Below are 24,371 nucleotides of genomic sequence, written 5' to 3' on the forward strand. Positions count from 1 at the left end.
TCGGTCTCGCCGCCGGTTTGCATTTCCAGCAAATGGTGACTCCTTCATCCCCTAATCGCACGGTCGGCTTGAGGATCGCGTGATGATGCCTTTAAACGGGGCATCCTGTAGCCCAACCGTACAGAACCGACAACATTTGCCTAAGCGTGTACACGCCAGCTCGAGCAGAATCACTGCGAATAATAGTTCCTTACCTCGATCACATCAGATTTACCCACGCCAAGGATGAGAGAGTAGATACTCGAGCGATTTGTCCGTAGGATAATATCTGCGGCGCGACGATAAATAATCTACAAGAGAGAGAAGGAAATGTTTGTGTTATTTATGAGTTAATTATATGATAACGATATGATGTATACTTCAGTACCTCCCGCATGGATTATCCTGCATTAAATTCTTACGAATTCGGGTAATTAAAAATTAAGTCTCTGTTTATCTTTTCAAAAGTTCTTGTAATTTAAACGGGACAATTTTGGGAACGAGTGGAATGTGAAAGAAATGCATGGATAATCAAAGGGAGAATATTCGGGGGGAAATTTCGGCGACGCGCGAAAATATTCGGTACAAGAAGTTTATTAGGGTTTATTTACAAGGGAGCAGCTTGCACAGCAATAGGTGTATGCGTTCCTCACAACACAAGCATTAACAATATAACGCTCTACACTAACACTAATCGCCGCGGCGATAATAATCCTTTAGGTGTTCGCGGAGAACGCGCGAAGTGTCGCTCGGAGATCCTTAATGATCCTAATTCTTCAACCTCTCATTTACGCTCAACTTAAACGTGAATCGGATGTCGAAGTTCTCGGTCTTCCTTGAACGACTTATCGAAGGTTCGTATAGGTACTTTCAGTCGAAACGCATCGCGTCCAGCGCGCTCACTTCGCGCCCACTCCGCGTCGAAGTATGGAATCGAAACATAAATAACGATAACAATAGCTCGTGATACGAAATATACAGCTTATATTACAAGAGATAGAGGCGTAATTATCTTATATCGCAAGTAGATATATGTATACCTATATACAAGTAGACTTTAGTCGCCGTACAGCTTAGTTGCCCTTAAAGATGCATATACGTGTATTATGTACGGCAATTATGCCGCCTTTAGAACCAGCATGGTTACATATTTACAATCCGTTTGTATTCTTCGCGCGTGCGATCCACCGAAGATCATCTTTGCGGCAGTTCGACCTCGAAATGACGTAACCGTGTTTCTTGCGTACAAAAATACGCGACTACAAAATGAACAAACGAAACATGGAAATATATGGGGTGCATAACGAAAATATTTCCGCTTGAGAAATCATGCTATCCGATTTGGCGTATCATCGCAGTTCCTTCACTGAAAGCAGTCTTGGTGATCAACCTACGGTGCTGCAAGATACATGTATTAGAATAAAACATACAGAATGAATGAAAATTAAGCTTGAAAATCTCTTATTGCCAGCATCTTCTGAAAGTGTAACAAATTTTTGCGCGACGACAATTCTTTTATTCTTATCGATTTCAAAGTGCGTCCCTAGGTGCATCCTGACTACCAGGATCACGGCGGCCCTATCGCTTCCAATCGCTGATCAAGGCAAAGATACGTGTGCTCCTCTCGATCCCAGGGTTCAGTCGGGAGACAACGGAATCGCCGAGTCACGTGAGACGGCTCGGGTCCCCTGCGCCTGCCACCATGCCCGCCAAAGGTCGAAAGTTCAGCCGAGAGAGCATTCAGACTCTCGGAGAACGTGAGCTTTACGTTTTCTTTCCTCCGCATCGTCTTCGCGGCACGATAGAAAGACGGAGAGCGACAAATCGCCGTGGCCAACTCGGGAACCTTTGACACCGCACAATTATCGTTGCTATTCACGCCGGATTCTGTACGTTTCGTCGAAACCGCGGACACGCGGCGACCTCCTCCTGACGCCTTTCGACGCCGTGCGACGCCGCGCGACGAAAATCGATCCCCGTTCGCGCAAACATTTCGTAACGATTTGCTTTGTTACGCATCCATAATACGAATGTGAGAATGCTCGTTCATCTTGTATTCTAATGGAATGGAGACCGGCTCCTTAATAATATAATAAAGACAAGAAAATATAGATAATAATTACGATAGATATTGCACTTCTAATGAGAACATTCTATAACTGCTAAAAATTCTCCGAAATCTAAAAAAAATAAGAATTACTTGAAGTAAAGATAATACGATGGAAATCGACTTTCACCGCGCGCACAAATCTTCGTCAGTTCTCCGTGAAAGAAGACGAATTATTGCAAGGCGAATTAATCGCTACGCTTCGGTCTAAGTCGAGAAAAGGAGACTTTCATCACATGGAGAGGAATTAGATTCCTCTATAAAAAAGTCACAACGCAATTCGCGATCCAATTGCGCGGAATCTCCTATTTCTGAATGAGGAAAAACCAGCTTTCGTCGCGCAGTCTTAGTAAAATATTTCAAACTCCTTCTAGAGTCCCTTCACGAGAAAATCGTGAACCATTGTTTCCCTAATGAAGCCACAAGGGACTACGAGGGCGAGAGGTCTTGGGCCTCCCTGCTGAGACTATCCGTGGGCGACGGGGTCGCCCTTCTGGACGGCGACGGCGACGGCGCAGCCGGCGTCGAGGACTTGGGGACGGTCGCCGTGTGATAGGGCGAGAATCGGTGATGGCCCAGGGCAAGAGGCGACGGGTAGAGCGGCCGGGGGGCCGCCGGGCCCGACGGGTTCTGCTGGGAGCTGGACGCGACCAGCTGCTGTTGGTGATGCGCCGCTGCAAAGATAGTGGATCCGAGCGACGAGGCCCACCAGAAGTGGCCCAGTTGCTGTTGCTGCTGCTGCTGCTGTTGCTGATGCTGTTGCTGCTGATGGCTAGTGCCCGCGGCCGAGGCGCCCGGATAGGCGACCAGAGCGGGGTTGACCAACTGGGCGTAAGGACTGGCAGCCACGGCCGCCGCCGCCCTCAGCAGCATTTGAGAACGCGCGGCCCACAAAGCTTTCTCTTCGAGGCTGAGATTGCTCACGGCGCCCGCTTGGAGCTGCTCCACCTCAAAGGGCAGCCGATGCGGAAACCTCAGCGATTGCTGTTCTGCCAGCATTGACTCCATGGTCTCCCTGAAAGGGAAGCTGCTCCATTATGCATACCGTCGTCTAGCCGCACGATTCTCCGGAAGGACATTGAGCTCAAAACTTTGTCAGCCGTTACAAGCAAAATTCACAAATGGATTGTCCATTCCAGGTTTTTTGTTTAATTTATCTTCTTTTGACATAGGTCTTAGATGCCATTAAGATTAATGATCTCCTTTAAGTCCGGTAGCTAATTGCAATTTCACAGGCTAGTAAATAAACTTAACTCAAAAAAGAAAAAGATAAATCTCTTTTCGTACATTAATATAGAATCTGTTTCAAGCAAGATCAATATGATTTATGTCGTTGCAAATCATTTTATCATCGCAGATTTCATCAAATTTACCGCTATCTAATGTTAGCAAGGAGGAGTTTACCTTTCGAAGTCCGTGAGACGAGAGGAGTCCCGAAAGCCCTTGGCGAACGGATTACTGTCGATCTTGAGCTTCGTGATCTGTAACAGGCGGAAAAACGGCCGTCGGTTAGTACATGGCGGACAGGAGATTGGCGAGATCGGAGAGATCCGGAGTCGCCCCCGGACTTGCACTAACATCGACGATCTCTCGCAAATTCCCCGATCTTATTCCCCGGCGCGCGCGACAGCTCGGTTTCGCTCCGGGAAAATTACGTCACCGGACGGCCAGCCAACGGCGCGTGGCGGAAAACGGCCGGCTGTTTCGAAACGGTTCGTTCCATCGATCGGGAGTCAACGGCTCGTAAAATTAGAAGAAGGCGGCGAAGCGACGTACCTATATGAGGCGAGAGGAGGAAGTAGGGGAATCAGGGGGATCGGAGAAGAGATAGGGGAATGTCGCTGATGCACGGGAATCCTCGCGGGCGTTACGGGTGCGAGCCGGGGATCGGGATGCACCGGTTCCGAGATTTTTCTGGCGAATAGTAGCATCGTTGGCTGATTCACCGTTCGAATCGAGAGTTCGGATATTACTTTTGACTGGGGTGAGATAAGCAACCGCGATATTGCTCGATATCGAATATCGTATATACGACAGTTAATAACCCTTCGATAAAGTGTCTCCTTAGCACAATAGAATTGGACAGTTTTACAATTTATTAACGATGAAAAGAGCTGACAGTGGGAGCTTTCCAGCAAGCGACACAAGTCGACACAAGTGTCGTTTTGTCTTTGTTACTCATTGCCAAAAAAGGAAGATAGAACGACGTTTGTGTCGACTTGTGTCGCTTGCTGGAAATCTCCCAGTGTTCGAGAGTGACATGAGAAAAATTATGAGACGTAATGAATTTAATAAATGTATCTGTGTATATGTATAGGCTGTATGCATTTTAACAAAATGTTATTCTAATACACAAAAGGCATTGTTAAGAAGAAAGCTTTTCATTCATTTTCTTCGTAAAATCATAGATTTGTAGTCATTAAAGTGATCCCCTTCTTAAACGCTTGCTTCACAAAATAAATGATTTTTCGCTCCTAGTAAATAGTAAATGATCTTCTCCTTCTTTCTTTCCATTTTCTGTATAATGGGTCTATTTTATTCTCATAGTCTATGCTGTGTATTGCTACGTTAGCAGGCAAGACCTACCTCTCACTGCGAGGGCAAAGAACGCTTTGTTCGCGCTCGACACTTAAGAAACCATCACGGTGGTCGACAGGAAGAAATCCGAGAAAGTTTGTCTACGTGTTAGTCTACATATCGTCACGTTTGTAGTAGCCTCTTAAGTGGTTAGGCTGCATTTCCTCTCCCGCTCGTGTGTCCCACCCCTACGAACATCTACCCTAAGTCAGATCCGCACCCCAAGTTTGGTGTTTCGCGTTACCTACAGGCCCACCCACGACGGATGGGACGGATATATACAGGTGGCCTCGTTTCCGAGGTCTCCAACATGAACCATCTAACAGACAGCCTTCGCCTTGCACGCTCCCATTTCGGCAAAACCTTTGAGGACAGATTTCGTTGCCTGATTCCCGGGGGGATACCTGCGTCCGAACTGTTGCGAAGTTTCCAAACATAAAATGTTGTGTTGAACCGACAAAATTTTCCGCGTTTAAGCGCGAAATGCGGCAGCTTTCTTACGTTACACGACGCTCGTGACCATGAAAGATACATTAGTGAATAACAATAAGACAATTACGTTCTACAAACCCGAACAATTTCTGTTGTTTTATTACGACGTGTATCCTCATAATGAGAGGGTACACGTTGTGTATCTTAGTTATTAACCTAATTATTAGTAGCAGCTATTACTAATTTAAAAAAGAAAAATCTTGAAAAACTGCGTACGTCTCAATTGTGGAATATACATAAATAATCATAAAATACAGATTAAAATATATCATGGATTTATCAATTAAAATATCAATTTTAGCAATATTTTTTTGCGGATCTACTCAAAATAAATCAGAACTGTTAAGATAATTAAGGCCGTCGCAAACATGTCGAAAGATAATTACAAAAAATTACGGAATTATTATAAAAAATTAAAGTAAATTTATGACATACATCTTTAAAGAATTAACATTTTCGGTTAGTGTTATAAAGATACGCATATATAATCTTTCTTGATAAATTTGCGGATGCCAAAGGTAATAGTCAGGCTTAAAATCGAGTTGGTAATTGGATGATTAGACGATGCCGTTAATTAACGCCTTCCCACGCGCACTGGCGCTCGGACGAAAGAAAGCATCGGTGGTACCGCATAAAAATGTCAAACAAGCGCAGTGATATCCCTCGACACGAACCCATCTAATTTCCGTCCGGCGAGGCCAGCAGGCATAAATCAGTCTTGTCTTCCGGGTCGAGTGTCACGGACGAGATGCGGCGCGGTTCGTCCGTACGACACGCTCCTGCTGCTTCGACTGCTTGGGGTCTTTCGGGAGACCCTCCCTCCCGCCATCCGAGATGAGACACAACACGCGTGTATTTATTTGGAAAAAGGAGCCGCTTGTCGCAACTTCGGTTACCCGTAGGTGGTCCAATTAATCCGCACTGTCCCAAAACTGGGGAAGCAAACGAGGCATCCCATTTCCACGATAAAAATCCGATTTGAAGAAAACTATTGCAATGTGCATCGTTATTTCAATATTATAATTTAATACTGTACGGTATTAAAAAATATTCGATGTTAGTAATGTGTAGCAGAAACATTAATTCCATCAATATAGCTAAAGATATTCGATCGATTAACAGACTTTGTAAAAGTGCGAAAGCTCCTGTCTTTCAGAGAAGCAATAAAAAGATTAAAAGAACGCGTGTCTTTATAAATATATAAAAATGAAATAATAAAATTTAAACATAATTTATATTCCATCATCTATATTATTAAGTAGAATAGTTTGAAAACTATTCAACATTCAAGATATTAGATAACTTTCAAAACCAATCCGGTATTCCATGTATCCCTTTATTTAAATACACGTCGTATCTTTTTATTTTCAACAACAGCTTCTAAGGCAAGGGACGAGTCTCGTAATTTACATCTGTAATCTATTATCGACATATATATGAAGCAGCCATCATCCCCATTCACCCGTTATACATTTATCCGATAATCGCGATGACTTCACGTGTCGCGGTAAAGCAATCTGTTCTCAATAAGCCCGTGAGACACGTTTAGCATCTCTTTCCGCGTGTAGCATTGCAAGTGAGAGCGAATGCATCGACGACTGTCGGGACTGGAAGTCGTCGCGCGACTTCCAGTTTATCTGCTCGTCGAAAGCTCGCCGCCGTTTTCGCGTCCTCGGCGACGGAGGACGAGAAAAAAAAGGAAGAGAAGGAAGGGAGGAGGCAGCGAGGGAGCGACGAACGGAGAGTGGCACTCTTGGTGTGTCGAGTGGGTGGTCCAATTACCCTACGGTTTCGCGCTCACGAGCAGCACGTGCAGGCCCCGGTAATAAGACTCTTTCCTTCAAAGCTGAGGCTAAGCCGGTGCTAAGTCCGGGGCCGCCTCGGTTTTAGTTACGATTCCGCTGACATCATTAGCCAAACATCTGGTCCGCCACGACCAGCACCACCACCATCGTCAGCATCGTCGCTCCCTCGACAACATCTCGCCACCTCCGTCTACGTTCTCATCTACATCTTTCCCCTCTCTGTCTGCATTCGCCTCTCGTCATCGGTCTGCCTGACGATTCGCGTCGTCGTCGTCGTCGTCGTCGTCACTTTATGAGCGGATCGCCGGCGATATTCCGTCGCGCGGGTCTTTGAGATCCGCGAGACGAACTATACCGGACGCGAGTTCAGAACGACTTCTGGTCTTTGATATCGGCGCTTTACCGCGTTTTGCCGACCGACATTCTTGTCGAGCTCTTTGCTTTACGGTAGGTCTGCTGGTCGGCAATGGCGTGGCGTTACACTTGCAAATTTCATCAAATCCCACCCTTTTCCCTCCTAAAATTGCTAATCCTCAACTTTGAATATTTTCCTAAAATTTTGCACAAAGTATAAAGTTTATCTCTTGTGTTAGATAAAGAATAGAATTTCGTTATTCTTCGCAGTCTTGATTTGCTGAAAATGTTAGATTTTCTAATCGCTCCTTACTGTAAAACTGTCAAAAAAGCGTTGTTTACAATTTTATGTTAAACAATACTAAATTAAACGGTCACGTTTAGATCGACGTGATACACAGGAGTTCTATCGCGTTGATGGATGAAATTTCCAGCAATGTGGCGTTGAAACCTCGACGCCACTGGGGCGGGGTTTGCAACAAACGCGGCCGACCCGTCGAAGTTATACGATTTCGCTGACACGGCTCGGCCAAACGCTTGGACCACTTCCCAGACCGATTTACGATGTCGGCCGTGTAGCGCGCAGCGAGTGGTACACCACGTGATAAATTCGCCTCGCATGCTCGACGTTCTGCACGGCCCGGTAGCCCCCGAGCCCGATGGCCGAGCGCATCGCCCGCCGCGTGCGAATAAATCCTCGGGGGAGATGCATCCCGAGAGATGACGCTCCGCCACGCACGAGAACGTATGTCGTGTCGGGCACGATACGCGGTACGCGAACGAAACATCCGGCGATCTTTCGCGTTCGCGAGTCATTAGGAAGAACGAGACGATTAACTATAAGACTCTCGAGTGTGGCCGATGTGCGTAATAGAGAAGTTTCACGTGTGGACATGCGTGCGAGAAGAAATAATTATATTAGACGATTAATACTGATAAAGTGCGCGAACTTGTAAATTTTATAAATTTTAAGGCAACATCATATTTAAAATCCTCAAATTATTTATTCTTTATTTTGCCGAAGGAGAGGACGAGAATATATTTTTCTAAATCCCTTTTTACATATCAAGATTTACGTCCATTTCTATCAACGCAGATTAACTTTAATCTCGGTTTAATTTACCTTTCACCTTTTTCTAATTTTAAGAGTTAGATAAAGTTAGAAGTTAGAAAGTAAGTTAAACCGAGATCAAAGTTAATCTACGTTAGCAGAAATGGACATTAAACATTTTTACTCAGAATCGAGATACGTCTCAAGTCTCGGAAGGTTGGATAAAAGTTACGAACTCGCCTCGTTATATATATTCGCGACAATGTCCTACCGTCATCACGCATGTCCCTTTGTATGATCCTTTTTGCGGTGCATCGCGTCTCGCGGGAAGAAGCCCCGATCTCATCTTTAAACACCGACCGCCGACGTACGTCGCATACCGCGCTCGCAAAGTAATTTTCAAGAATCCTCTCCGCGCCAATCGTACGGAAAGGTGCCGTCGTCATTACTGGCAGCTAATGGGCGCACAGAAAGCCGGGTCTACAGGGTGTCTCGCCGCTATCGAGTCTTCACAACGGATATTTTTACGAGAGGGAAAGAAGTAGAAAGAAAAAGTTTAATATCATCTTACTTCTTTGACGAAAGTTTAAGATGTAAAATATAATTATATGCTAATTATATCCTTTCGCAAATTAACTTTAGTTCGATAGAACACATATCTGTGTATGTTACATGATGGTCTACTGTAAAATTTCAATTAATAATTTTGACTAAACTTCTTCCAAACGATATAAAATAAAATGATTTTTTTATATTCCAATTCTGGTGTTATTATTCAATATTTGTTCAATACGGAGAGAACGTTGAAAAAAATGCGATCCCGCATTGTAAGAAGTAATGGTGGGACACCCAGTATACTTGTAAGCGCCGCGGCTTCGACTTTCAAAGCGCGTCACGCGACGAAAACTTCAATGCGAAATTCGCGCGTTTCCAAGGTCCGCGGCGTGGCGGAAAGCAATTTTCTGTTGGGAACGCACGCAGGGCACCGACGTCGGGCCCCGTCGTCGACCGGCCGGCGCGGCACAGCGGCCCGAGGACAGATCGGCACGGCCGATCGAAGGACAGGTAGCCAATTACGTCCAGCTGCAGAGCGCCAAGCCAGGATGAAAATTGAGAGAGAATTTGCGAACACGGTGGGCGGAGCGGACCCGGGCGGGCCCGGATATTCCAACGCCGACGTACTCGCGGTTAGCGTGCGGATTCGATTGGACCCGGACCAGGAAGTCCTTCGCAAAGGAAGAGAAGGCGAAGGAAGGACCGACCGGTCGAAAACATCAAAAGCCGAACCCTAAATTTACTGCTTTTCCCTTCACGCAAACAAATAAAACTCTAAGAATGATACAGATCTGAATTACATTTGGTGTAACAAAAAATGAACATTCCAAAGTGTTCGTCAAATCCATAAATAATATATGCACTTCGAAACTTCTTTTTACACAATTGAGTGACTAATAAGACTTGTCATCTCACGATATTCTTTTATCTGATACATGATTTAACGTACGTGTAAGCTGTCATGAAGTTATAAGAATTACTTAATGCAAACGTGAGTTATTAACATGGACTTTGCGTTAATAAAAGATTATACGTATAAAGAGAAACGCTTGCCAGGCGCGAGAATTGTATTTTAAAATGATGTGCAATATATTTTTCAACGCCGCCGCAATTTATTCCATCTGAGTTATGGCATGTGATCTTCGTGCTCAACGATTAAGATCACCGTAATTGAATAATAAGCAGCTGATTTCTGCCGGCTCCCGGGGATAACTCGCGGCGTCGTAGATTTTTGATAGGATAGGTAAAGTCGTTAATTGCGCGCGCGCAAGATAGTCATTATGAAAATTTCGAGGAGGCGTGCGTGTTCGAGGCCGATTTAAAATTAAAATCGCTGGCGGAGCGTGCGTGCGAAATGATTAAAGGCTCGTCTAATAACCGCTCGATAACGCCTCGCGCCGAGTATTGTTCCGGCGCGCGCTCGTAATCGAATTTGCAAGACTAATTGCGCGAGAGGCGACCGGCGACGCGGCGGATAAGCATCGTAAACTTCAGCTTAGCGCGGAATAAAGTCGGCATTATTTCACGCAACGATAATATTCCGTTTATCAGGGAATGCGCCTGTCGATCGCGTCAAAATGCGTGTACGAGCGCGGCATTGTGCGTTACCGTGCACGCGTTTAATAGCGGCAGCGGTCTTACGTGACGATAAATCATGCCGCGTAATGGACAGCCTGGCGGATTTTAATCGGAAACGGTAGAAACGTCACGGAAACCTACCTACCTACAGAGTAAAGCACATAAGCATTGTTATTCCATGTAATAATTTAGATACTAATATATAATGTAATAACGTCCGCTGACGATGGCAATATCATGAATCCTTTACATTTCTAGAACAAATTCTTGCATTTTTAAAATTTATAGAAAATAATGTATATATTATAATCTGTGACATAATATATTTCAAATATATCTTAATATTTAATTTTTGTATTAGCTACTGCCTAATGCAATTCTAATTTTTTAATACTGAGGAATTATCATGTTTCTGGATTATCAAATGTTGAATGTAAGAGCTCCCGATTAAACTTTCGAATTTTAGAACTTACGTAGATCTCCGCAGATTCTAAAGTTCTTGAATCCTCGAGTTTTCGAACCCTCTAATATTTACATAAGATTTACTCAGATTCTAGACCCTTAACTTCTCGACTTCCTCCGGTTCCTTCCTCTAATCCTAACATCCTCAAATCCTCAGATCCTCCGATCTGGATCGCGTTAGATCCCCAGATAATATCCTCAGTTCTCGCGATCCTTGAAACTCCTTCGAGGAGCTTACTCGTCGAAGCGTTATCGTCCCCCTTTACGCGTATCCTCGAGACGCACACGCTCGGTAGAGATCGCGCGAAATGAAGCCGTAGGTAATTGAAAGGGATGCTTTCGCACCCGAGGTCCGGGTATCTAATAATAGATTTAATAGAGACACGCTCATATTGAGGAAGAGGGGGCCCCGCGCGCTCACTCGCACTATTTAGTGCCGCTTGTGTGCTCGCGCCGCTACGCTCACTCGCCCATCTCGCCGCCTTTTTTCGCCCTTTGCCGCCGAAACGCCGCTCTGCCGTTACTGGTGACGACTAGCGATAAAATTAAATTATCATACGCCGACTGATTTATAAATACGTCGCGACGGACGCAAACGCCGCGGGCGACGTTTTAATCCAAACGCGACGCCTTCGTCTCAACGGGGTGGTCCCGAAATCCCGTCCACGCACCATCCATTCGAATTTGGAAAATGTGTACGCCTATAAAATATTTCGGCTATCTTCTTTCTTTGTAATATCAATTATATATGCAATTAGTAAATATTTTATAATAATGTATAGATCACAATCTATGATATTTTAATGCTTCCTGATGAACATCCTGGATAATTATATTAAACATTTTGAATTTAAAAAATTAAAGCATAAATGCGTTTAAACAAGTTATTTTTGTACCTAATTTCGCGGGAAGTTATTATGCGAAAAGATATTCCATTACAAGTCTCGGAGCTATTCATATTTAATAATCAGAAGAAAGAGTCAGAAGAAAGAACACTGATATTAGTCGCTATGTCTCTCATTAAAATTACAATCGGAGAAGGTCTTAAATGTCCTGCATATACACTAAGGAAGAAACGCTTCTATCTCTGACAGAAACGATGTTTTTAGTGTATACTAGATATCGCGTATAATACCGAACTCATGAAAATTCACGCAACCACTTGAGCGTTAATTCCCGGCGGCGGTTAGCAACACGCAGCCGCCGCCTGCTGCCGCCGGTGTCAAAGGGTCCCGAGAAAAGTGTGATATCAACACAATCATTAACGTCGCGTCGACGTCGACGAGCGAAAGCGCGCGTTTTAATTTCCTCACTCACGCAACGCGCGTGTTGTCTTGTCTGGAACGCGAATTAATTAATTCTCACACGCGATTTATCTCGCGCTCTGATATAGTCCGTCCATAGCTTTGAGGGACATCGAATCGCGAGGTGTCTCGCCCCTGAAACGTGGGGCGACGAGCGATATTTAGTGGCGAGATAGGACGTCTACGAGCGTGAAGACGTTTGGGGCCCGGTGCGGCGCGGCGTGGCGTGGCGGATCACAGCGGAGATCCTCGTTGTGCCCCCGTGTCAGCTTCCTCTTCAGCTTCGCCGAGAGCGCGACGAGAGAGGGCGGAGTAGTATTGCGCACAGGCGGGCATCAGGTTCGACGAGGTCGAGACACACAACCGGCACGCCGCCGTGTGTGGCTCCGAGAGGGGGCCCAGCCCTTTCTCTTCTTCTTCTTCCTCCCCATTCTCCTCCCTGTCTCATTTGAACGCGATTATTTATGTTTTCTTTCGCTCGCGCCCGCGCCGACGCCGACGCCGACGCCTGCAGCCACTAAGACCTCTTCAGCCTCTCTTCTGCTTCCTCCTTCCTTTCTTGAACGTCGATCTTCGCTTCCTCGGCCTCGAGAGGAAACGGAGAGGACGCAAACAGAGCCGAGGATTTAAGAAAAAAAACTTATATAAGTGCGAAGAGCTCGATTGTTCGACGGTCAGATAATCCAAGAACCAGAAAGATATCGTAGATGTTCCGGATTCAAAAGAAACATAAATTCAAACTTTTTAATAATCCAAAGACAATCTTAACATTAAAAAATGTAAAAATTAGAAAAGAATTTTAGAAAATGTTGTATAGAATTCTTCTTCTTGAAAAATCCAAAATCTTGTGGAACTAAACTTCCTCGCTATTCTCTGTCGCTTCTCGTCTTCCTTTCTTTCTTCCTTCTGCTTCCTCTCTACCTTTTTCTTTTTCCTGTTTTTATTCCCCTCTCTAGCGTTCTGTTTTCTCTCTTTAGTCGGCCCGCTCGGCTCATTTGGTAATGCTCGAACGCGGTGGCAAGTGTCTGAATTATTGCCCGACACATATGGCGATTGTTAAGGGGCATAGTCGCGCCCATATTTTTGGACATTGCCCTACATAGACTAGCGACGGGTTTATGGCGCTGCCGAGCGATTATTTCTGGCGTGTCGTTACATCGGGATTTTATGAATTCAGTCAAAATGTTTACGACACGATTTTATTCGAGTTAAGTGACAAAGATAATATATAATTATTCTTCAATCAATTTAAAATAATTTACACCCACGTTTATACATATTTACTGAAATATCTTTTTAACAAAGAGCCTGATTCTTGCATATTTTGTAAGAAATTTGCATTAACGAGGATTCCTATATATAATCATAAATATGGAAGGAAAACAAAACGACGGAGAACCATTTTGATGACGCCCGATGATGTTTCGCAACCTTGAATGTAACTTCCGCGTCGCGCCGATTGCAAAGCATACCGCGCTCATTTACTATTAATGTGCACTTACGCACCTAATTTACGACAATTTTGCAGGCGGGGGAAATCGCGCATCCTGCGACGAGGATACGACGAGCGTGCGCAAACACGTCGTTAAACGTGTGTCGCAATTACGTCACCGAGTATATCGGATAAAGCGCGCATTGTGCCGGGAAGCACAATTTTACGCATCCGCAGGACACGGCGTCCTGCGACGTACAGAATAATTATTTGTAATCGCGTAATTATCAGGAGTTCTTCTTTATTCCCCGCGTCTCCGTTTTCGCTTTGCGCAATTAGGTACTCGGAACTGAAACGCGTGCGCGGTCGTCATACGTGTGTTTCTTCTTAATTCTGCCGTGGAACGAGAAGCAAAGTGGAAGAAAGGAAAAAACATTATTTATTAAGTCTTCTAATTTTAAATGATTATTTCAATTAGTTTTGATATAACTGCAAGGTAATCGATCAAGCGTTATATTAATTCAGTTTATAGAGTTGCAATTCCTGTTAAGAAACTCATATTTCACTCGAGACGTACATATCGAGACCCTATAATCGCCTGACTAAAAACTTCTTTAAAATTGCGAGGAAAAAATATGCTAATGGCAAGTAAAAATAATATAAAATGTTATCATTATGTTGTTTTGAATGAAATCATAGAGAAATAAAGATGAATTCACACAGCGGTTCATTCATTTGCTTAAATATCATATTACAATACTCTCATTAATTATTTGACGGATATATTCTTGGCAAATTATACAGTTCTCAACGCGGCTAATCTTTGTTGACATTCGGTGTTTGATTTAAGCGAGCTCTTACATATTGATCATTATATGTCAAATGTATAATTCGCTGATCCAAAGACAACAGCTCTAAATAGATATCTATCTGCACCAAAGAAATACACTACGTAACTTGTGGGCAGTCAGAGAGATTTGAGCTTAATAAAGATAACAATGAGAAGCAGAATAGATGAAAATGGATCGTAATATCGCATGCAGTCGAGAAATGTCGAGCTTGCCGCGCGACGAGTTGGACTTCCAACACGACGACCAGAAATACTACAAAGCGGAGTGCCACTTTGTTGACAAATAAATTTCTAAAAGTGAGAAGTGCCTGGGCACCTTTTCAGGGTAGCAAGAGCAATGAAAGCGAATACAAAGTGCGGGGTTCGCGAATAATAGATGACCACGAAAGCGTCGACTGCGTCGTCGATAAATTAATGCAAAGCAACGAAAAGAATTGAAATCTGCAGTGGAGGTAAAGTCGTTGCAAATAACGAACGGCAGAAAGATACGACTACGACGACGGATGTCGTGCTGACGTAAGTCTGAAAAGTCGAAAACTCTCGTTGAGGACGACAATTTATGACATTGGACATAAATAATCTGATAAATATATTTAAAAAATAGATTCTTCGAAGTGAATTAAATTGGAGAATTCAACTTTTCTTTAATGAACATTTAATGAAGCAGCATTCTTCTTCACAACGTTTTGATTTCTAATTAAGTTGAATAGCGCAGTGTGTGTGTAATTAAAGATAGATATATTGAACTTGAGTTTGCTCTTGAAATTATCGTTAACGAGACTTCATAACTCATTTGCGTTTCAGAAAAATCATAGAAGCGAGGAACGCCAAAGTCTCCGACGGAGTCCGGCCGTGGAAGCGTTAGCTCGCATAATGGATGTCCACAACGACGGGAAGGAGGGCGAGGGGAGAGGTGGAAAACGACGAAGAGCACGACTACCATGAGAGAGAGAGAGAGAAAAGGCGACATCAGGGGGCGATAAGGAGCCGGCAGAACGGATGGAGGAACTCCCCGGCGAGCGCGCGGCCGGAGGGAAGGAAGAGAGGCGGCAGTTAGGATATGAATTATGACGTGGTGCGAGCGAGAAAGACGAATCGAGTTGGTCGCATAGGTCGTTACGAGGCTCGAGAAGGGAAGCGCGAAGCCTGCCCGGGGAAGTAGAAGGCAAAAAAGCGCCATCCGCAACGATACGCGGCGGCGCGGGGAAAAAAGGCAGTGCCTCGCTAAACGAGCGCACCCCCGACAATGACTGTGACGATGACTGTGACGATGACTGTGACGATGACGACGACGACGACGACGAGTGACGAGGAACGCGTTAACCGCGACGAATGGCTTTCGAGCCGGCACATACCAAACGGGGAATCCGGTACCAAAAATCGGTAGATTGTACATATGGTTATGTATGTACCAGCGCAGATGGGGAGTCCAAACCAAAGCGCCAAGATCGTTTACCAACCGCGACTCGTGCTGATCGTGGCAATTCACATTTCACGCAAGAACCTCACGAGAGTCTTTTTGTGAACTATAAAATATTTAAGAATCTCCTCGATATTGGTCACAAGCAAAATCGAAATGACGAACCGTGTACTATATTAATCAAATGTAAATAAAATGTTAAAATAAAACTTGACCGTTTACATTGTTGGCGCTGAAATTACTGGCATCATTCATTTTTTTCCACCTGCATTCCACTAATGTTATTAATATTCCCGCTTTATCTTATTGCCTGCAACTATTTCAGGCTCATATATCCCTGGTAAGCCCATCAACTATCTCTCCGTGCGGTCTTTTTAATATATCGCCGATCCCGATCTTGTCAACAACTGTAGCCTCCTTTTTCACCGAATCTCGGGGGGCTTGTTTCACATTCTAAACAAGTCGTATCTACTTATCCATCTACCATGCAACATCCGCCGTCTGTCGCGCGCTCGACTGCATTTCTACGTCACTAACGCGCATTCCACGATGCACCTCTGTCCTTCTTCATCTCCTTGCTCTTGTTCGACCGCGGTGCCCGTGCCCACCGTCGACGTTCGCGATGATCGCCCACTGCTTCTTTCTCCTCTCCCTCTCCCATCGCTTTATTCTACCCCGTCTATTTTTGAACTCGTTGAAAAGCCATGGAGAACAGCAACTTTCGCACGCGCCGCCATGTTTGTGGAATGCTCGTTCTGATCAATGTTGCTGTCAGAAAAAAAATTCAAGGATTTCTCGCTAATTTACCATATTTCCTTTTCTATAATTTCCCTAACGCAGATCATTAATTAATGATCAATAAAAGATCAGAGAGAACGCCGCTTGAGGCACAAGGAACATTAGAAAATACTTAATATAAACGTGAAATCCTGCGAAGCTTCTCTCTGACTTCTGCTCAGCACGAAAGGGCATTCAACATGCTGGCTATCATCCCGAAGAGGCCTCGATGATCGAGATGACGATCGGTCGACGACATTCGACGCGTCTGTTCAGGAAGACGTGGGGTAAAGAAAAAAAAGAAACGGCGACACACAGGCAGACGGAAGAAGCTCGGAGGCGACGAGGAAACCGCAAAGAACGATAATGACGAGACGAGAGGACGCAGAAAGCGAGAGGCACAAAAGAGAGGACGCCGTGGAAGAGAAACTGGCCCGAGGTAATTGCCGGGGCGTCTCTTCGCACCTCATCATCATCATCAACAGCCGCGTCGTCCTCGTCGTCGTCGTCGTCGTAGCCGTCGAGGGCCCCCGGGACCACCCGTTAGAGTCCCCGACGCCGATTCCGTCAGTTTTCGTCTGCATCGGCAGACGAAGCGCGCCGTCTTCGTCAAAAGCTTCGCCGAAACGATGACAAGCCTAAGCAACGATCGGACAACGTGGATAATGATCGAACACTCGATACTTATGCGAGAAACTTAATTATATCAGAATGATATGCCACGGTAGATTAGACATTAACTCTTTCATATTTTTAATTGGAGTCACGATTATTGTTATGTATATTTCATACGCGTTGAAATCATTTCTCCTTAAATCATCCAAGTACAAATATTAGTTTTTTAATGAAAAACTAAAGAGAAGATAATAAAAAGAATATAACATTCAAACTCCAAGTAAATATTACATTCGCAAAATAATTAATTTAGTTAATAAATTTAATTAAAGTACAAAAGAAATTAGTCGTGCTAAATAAAAATGCGATCGTTCTATAATACAAAGATTTTTGTTCTTGATAACAGAAACAAGCAGCATATCATGCCACGTGCGTCACAGCTCTTCAAGAATTAAAGCGAGGAATTTCGCCCGAATCGAACTCGAGCTGTGCCTGTGCGTTCTCCTACGGAAAAAAAGCCTGTCATCCCTCGAGGGGATTCCACGACCGCCGTGCTGCTTCTCGCGGCAACAAGAAGAGAGATCGATTAAACGGGACCGGGATAAGCATCGGAAACGATGCCAGATAGTTGTCCGTTGTCGCCTCTGAGAATCATAGATCTTACCTACGTCGAGGTCCGAAATTCCAGCCGCGCCGCCGCCTCGCCGCGGCGCAGGGGGGGGAAACGACGAAACTGAGCCTGCTCGACGGCGCGGCGGCGATGGAACGGGACGCGCCGCGACGCCCGTGGAATGCGAACGACGCTGACCTGGACCACACATGACGCCGCGGTCGGCTCTAAACGACTATCGTGAAATACGATAATGCCCGTCGTTCTCGTGCGCTGAACACGGAATCTGAACTTGGACACGGAAGACGGCTCGTCGAGAGATCGGGACTACGACTGGCAGACGGAGACGGAGGCACTCTACTCTCCTTATGATCGTCTCGACTGTTGCAAGTACGCCTTTTGGTAGTTGCACGCTGTGTTCTAACAATGGCGAGCCTATTTGAGGAATATCGCGTTCCTCTGGTATACATCTGTTACCTCGCTCGTTGTGTAGCCTATTTGTCTATTTGTGAGTCCCACAAAATGTATTCTAAGCTAGTGTCCAGCATATATCCAACTCTTATATATTACTTAATATAAAATATAAAATTGTATTAATCCGAATTCAATATATCATAAATCTATGAAAAAAAGATATGTTTCTCACTTCATATAAATTGTGAGATGGGAAATCGTTATCAAATCGCGACAGCGAATATTAACAAGTACGCAATGTATAATGTTTAAAAAAATATTAGCAAAAGCTGTAAAATATTTCATGTATCATTGTATTCGATACGCAGAAAGGAAGCAAACGGATCTCTCGATACGCGAGCTCGATACGACAGCGTATCCAGCGGCACTCGTTAACGCCGACGTATCCGCGAGGTGTTACGCCAGTGTCTTCGCTCGCTCTCGACAGAAACGATTATCGAGGATGAAAGAGAGCCGCGGCGGGCGAAATGGAGGAACCAGTCCCGTGCGGCCGAGACGTGGCGAGACGCGGAGGACCGGAGGCGACCGGACGGACGACCGGACAGACGGTTACAGGCCCGCCGCGCCGTGGCGAAGGAAGGACGGAGCGTGCGGGAAGACGCGAGAGAAAGAGAGCGAGCGGACAAAAAGAAAGGCGGGAGTGCAACGGTAGCGAGAAACAAAGTGAAACTTACGAGCTGATTCTGATAGGCGGTGACAGCGGTGAATATGGCCTCCGGGAATATGAAGGTCTTGTGCGGCTCCTTCTCCAGGTCCACGATCTGCTTCGCCGTGCCCGAGTCCGGCCGCTTCACCAGGTGGATCCTCGGCTGGTACTTGTGCATGGAGTTCAGGACCAGCTGCAAATTATCGCAACTGTATCGCCGGCGTACAACTAAATTGTGAATATTCGCAAGTAAACGCGGGAGCCCGGTGAACGCGCGATTTTCCAAATAGACGCTTCTCACCCTTTATCTCTCATCCCTCTGCTCGCGCCCGTCACTGAAGTGACGAGAGTTTCACAATAGTTATTCGTACGATCTAAAACGTTCGTGCTATGTATCTGATCTTTGTATGCCAAGTGCATAACGCTATAAATGTGTCTGCCATTCATCTATAATTGATGCTCTTCAGTTTTCGATACGTTTTTTTTATCATTATTTATAAATTATCATTTGCGCACGTGAAATTTAAACGACTGTTCTTTCTCAAGTCATGTTATAATTCAAAGAGATGGATGGAAATAACGTTGCAGTCGAGAGATCTCTCGACGCAAAAATCGCGAGTGTCCGATTTCCGTCCAATTAAAGGAACGAAGTAATTGAACGATTCGACTAAACGATATGGATATCGTCAGATAGTTTCACGCGTCTCTTTGTGCTTCGCATTTCCAGCCCTCATTTCGAAGGGCACCATTAGAGTTCTCGAATCGCTGACGGCTCATCTTTTCCCGGTGACGAAGACGCGAGATTACATCGAGTTTCACGTTGCGTTGACTTTGGTCGTTCGGGGATTTGAATCGGCGACGAAGCCGAGGGCGTGCGATAGCATTAACAACAACGGCGGGAAGAAAAAGCGTATGAATTAGGAGCGTTTCGGGGCCGGGCGCGATCCCCGTTACCGTTCAAAAGAATCACTTTGCCCGCGTCTGGCAGCGTGTAATACCCTGAATACAAAATGAGTACCATGAAGAAGCGCTGCCCCGATCGGAGTTCCTATTTCCGTCAGTCATCCGATGAATTAAGGGCCCCGATGCGCCGGCGAGAAAGAGGATCTCGGGCTGACAATGAGACGGAAGGAAGGGGGAGGGGAGGGAGGGGACCGAAAGAAGAGCGAGGTGGGCGAAGACGCGGCTGAGATTCCCGTGTCTTATGACAAACGAGACAACGGACTGTCAAATTATCCCGTGAAGCGACTAAATCGCGCTACGATGAAATTCGTTTTATCGGCGTCATTTTTCTCCTTTTCGTAAACGAGACGTGCGGTGGGTCGCGAGGTTGGTTGAATTTGCGGTGATGACATCATTGATGGCTTTTTGATTTCAGAGCAACGTGAGGAACTGACTCAATTAATTCTCTTTCTCTCTCTCTCTTTCTCACTCTCTATAGATATCATGATATTCTTTCCAAATGCGAATACAATCTCTACGCATTGAAAAATCACTCGTATGTCATCACTTCAATTTTCTTGTAACTTCAAGCCTTTCAAAATTCTCTATAAGCGCTTCGCAATGTCATCACCGTTGAACTTTACCGGCTGCAAAGTCGCTTATGCAAGCCTGGCCGTGTCACGCTGTGTGTGGTTACGGAAAAAGAAAATTATCCGGAGAAAAATGTATTTCGAAACGATGTGAAATGCGGGAGGGTAAGATAAACGCTTTACGCGACAAGGCGAAATGCCGCCGTGTTGCGTTCCACTTTGCTGAACTTTGTTGAACCTAACAATCGATCGCCGGTCGATTTATTAATGCAACAACCGGAGGACGCGGTAGGCGTGCACTCGCTGTCTTCGATGCCGACAATGTCGTACTTTTAGCCGCAGCTGCGCCGAGTAACGCGTAAAAGTTTAATGCGCGAGTTGTCTCGGGACGATCGCGTCTACTACCCCTCTCCTCCCTCTCCCCTATTGCGAGAAAATGTAGAAAATTCCCCGTCCGTCAGAAAATGTCGACAGTTCGATAGAGTTCTCACTGCACATGCGATAATGAAAACCAGCTAAACAGAGTGCTGTTTTTTTATTTTTTTCGAAGACGTGGTTGTTTTTTTATGGAATCTTGTTTCTTGAGACATGGAGATTTAGGAAATTTTAATCACTTATCAAATTTTTATCTTTAAAAAATATATAGGTATATCTTTACGGCAATCATGAGATTTAAACATAATCCTAGTAATACAGCAGAATATTTTTCTTAACTATAAATATCAATATATTAATTATTATCAATGCTTTTCTATCGATATGTAAAACACCCACTTTTTTCAAATAAACTTAAAAAAAGATATTAAAAAGATTGTAAAAATTATTCAACGAAATATTATAAAATAATTATAATTTTGTGCCTTTCTATTTTCACATAAAATTATAATCGATATGTTTTCTTTCCTTATTTATCCTTTCTAATACTAGGGTTACACCTCGGGTTACATCTGGGAATGAGAAATAAGGTGCAAGCAAATTTTATTCTATCTCACTTATCACCGGTTCGCGGATCATTCAGAACGACGGCAAGGAATTTTACATTCGTCTTGGGAAATCAATGCGCGTTACTACGTAAACGCGCGCGAATCGCGCGATTATTCATCTTACAGTTGTAAGAACTTAATAATAGAGATTGATCTTCGTGGCGGTCTGACAAGTGTCACGAGAAATTAACCGGATGCCTTCGTGCGCGAAATAGACAGTCGAACGAGGCTTATTAATTAATTAATCCAATAAGAAACTTAACACATCCGTCGCAACGCGAATTGGAGTCTGCACTTCGTCGGATTTTGCCTTTTATAGCGAGCCGATATAGAAACGCCGGAAGTACGGAGATAATTCATACAAAATGATCAGCGTTGAACTGCTAAGTTTTTATTCACAACTTCATTGAGTTTGAAAAGCTAATTCGATCAGCGACACGAAACTAATACGCTTTCCGTCGTTCCTCGTCTCGTCTTTACTTATTCAACGTCCTTCGAAAATTGACGGAAATTATCATAGCAATTCAATTATTGTGCCAATCTGCGCGAGTTCAGCGATTGATCTTAATGAGACAGGGCGAACGGGGGGATGGGGAAGATTTTTCTAAAGATACTCACGTGCCCATGCCTGTCCATGTCGTTGTTGGTGAGCTTGACTTTCTCGAAGGAAACGACCTGCTTTCGGAGCTGCTCGCCCGTGAAAGGCGAATCCGGATGGATGTAGAGCCGGGCTGGCGCCGGCGGATCTGCCTTTCCGGCCACCAACCAGCAGCTCCTGTGATATGCGTACCGATATCTCTTATTGTCGACCGGCACGATGTCCATCAGGACCGCATATCGGCTGTCCGCCTTCAGTCCGTTAAATGAGACACGACACGTCGGAAACATCCGCCTGCGCAAACACGAACGTATCATCCGTCAAAGGAGAACTCCTTAGAATTCTTATCAAAACTAACAACTACTCCCAAACAGTTTCCAACTACTAACGTAATCGTCGTCCAAATTAATGATAATTTGGTTTTATCAATCGTTTCGTAAGTAATCGGAAATCAAAGCTACAATTCTTTAAATCGTTATTAAATAGCTGAGATTCTCTCGACTCGATACAGAAACCATAAACTGTTTACTAACGATTCTTTTATAAAGCAGTTCTTAGAATAACATTTATGACTGTTGGGTAATAACTAAGACTTAATTGATTCTCCGTCTTCTGCTAATGACAGAACCAGAATTCTCTTTGGATATTTTGAATAAAACAAAAGCGTCGCGTGTTTCGACAATCAATGATCCGGGATGGTTCGCGATAATTTTAGGGTTGACTCGCTCACGGTCATTGAAGGAGCACGAGAAGAGAATAAGCGAAGAAAAGGGGCCGGCAGAGGAGACGAGGGGGTGACGGGCCCGGACTTGGGATTAGTGGCGAGGGGACCGCGGGGGCAAAGGACCTGGCGTGAATGTTTTGCCTCGGAGGCCAAACATTAATACCGTGTCGGGCCCCCCGCTGCTCGACCACTAAAACGCGGGGACACCCGCCGATCTTATCTACGTCTTCTCCTCGGTCCTTGTCGACTCGGTATGCATTCATCCCGCCAGCGCCACGAGTGTGAGTAATGCTTTTATTTATCAAGCCGTCTTTTGTTAATGAATTGAACGAGGGAGAAGGTGGACCCTCACCCTCGCACCACACCGCCCCCAGCTCCCCTCTCCCTCGTTTGTGCCTGATTTTCAACCCTCCTTCCCCCCTTTCGCACGACCATTTCTCTCGTGACGCGGGCACAAACATCAAGAATGCCTGCGACTTTTTTTCCATCGGATTATCCGCCAAATTCCCGTCTCGCCGAGAGGATGGTGGCTTTATGCAAAATGTGTCAGAAAACTCAGTCTGAGCACCAGGAAACATAGAAATCCTTAAAAATAATAAACTGTCTTTTAGACATCTTTTAAACAAAACATATTTACACTGATAGAGATTTTTAAGCCAATTATTCTTTAAGCAGTTATTCTTTAGCGTTTAGCAAATGTTAAAATTACGGTCATCGGTATATAAAATAAAAATTTAAATTGTATATTCATTAAATGAAATGAAAGGACAAGTTTTTATAGTATTAAATGTATAACCACGATTAAATATAATTCACTAATTTACACGATCAATATTTTACAACTTCGCATTTTGCAACAGAAGTTACATAAAAGTTGCCACATTCAAGAAATCTATGAGCAAAGCATGAGCAAGGAGGTTGAGTTCTGCCCTGAAAATCTCCATAGACAGCGAGAAGCGTAATGGAAGAAAGACAAGAGAAGGGGTCGCCGCGAGGGTAGTTCCAGGACTGCCTAGCGGAAAGTCTAAGGGACGATAAGGGGCGGTAAGTTGACGGCTGAAGGGAGCGTCGACCAATGTCGCTAAGACGCAGATCTAATTACCGACGCACGAGTAGGCGCGCATCCAGCTGGAGGAACGAATCCCCCGCCGAAGGGGAAAACCTACGACGAATAAAGAGCAGGGATGTTGCCCGTCGTGGCGGGCAATTAGGCGCGCGTCGGCCGCGTCGTCCCTCCCATCTTTTCCGCCTCCTTTTTCTTCCGGAAAGTCTCTCGGTTCCTTGAGAATTCCGCCAGTGTTATTCTACGCGACCCATTCTCGCACCCCATCTTGTTAGACCGTAGCTCAGGGCTGGCATTCTTAATCCTCCCTTAATACTTGGTAAATGCGTATAAAAGAAAATTTTTGAACTAAAAAAAAAACTAAAAAAATGTAAATTATATGG

General features: G+C 44.7%; 1 protein-coding gene across 1 annotated transcript in view; it reads right to left on the reverse strand.

Moving 5' to 3' along the window:
- Positions 1-562: 562 nt before the first annotated feature.
- The window catches only part of LOC112468406 (T-box transcription factor TBX20-like), a 45,589-nt gene continuing 21,780 nt past the window's right edge, over positions 563-24,371 (reverse strand). Inside the window, exons 3-6 of the mRNA XM_025037559.1 lie at positions 22,222-22,495; positions 19,117-19,281; positions 3,491-3,567; positions 563-3,101 (exon numbers count right to left, since the gene is read on the reverse strand). Coding sequence (XP_024893327.1) covers positions 2,516-3,101; positions 3,491-3,567; positions 19,117-19,281; positions 22,222-22,495 — 1,102 coding nt within the window. The 3' untranslated portion in view covers positions 563-2,515. The remainder of the gene's footprint in view (positions 3,102-3,490; positions 3,568-19,116; positions 19,282-22,221; positions 22,496-24,371) is intronic.

The sequence above is a fragment of the Temnothorax curvispinosus genome, unplaced genomic scaffold (assembly GCF_003070985.1).
Source record: "Temnothorax curvispinosus isolate PA1 unplaced genomic scaffold, ASM307098v1 QBEX01018442.1, whole genome shotgun sequence".
NCBI lineage: Eukaryota > Metazoa > Arthropoda > Insecta > Hymenoptera > Formicidae > Temnothorax > Temnothorax curvispinosus.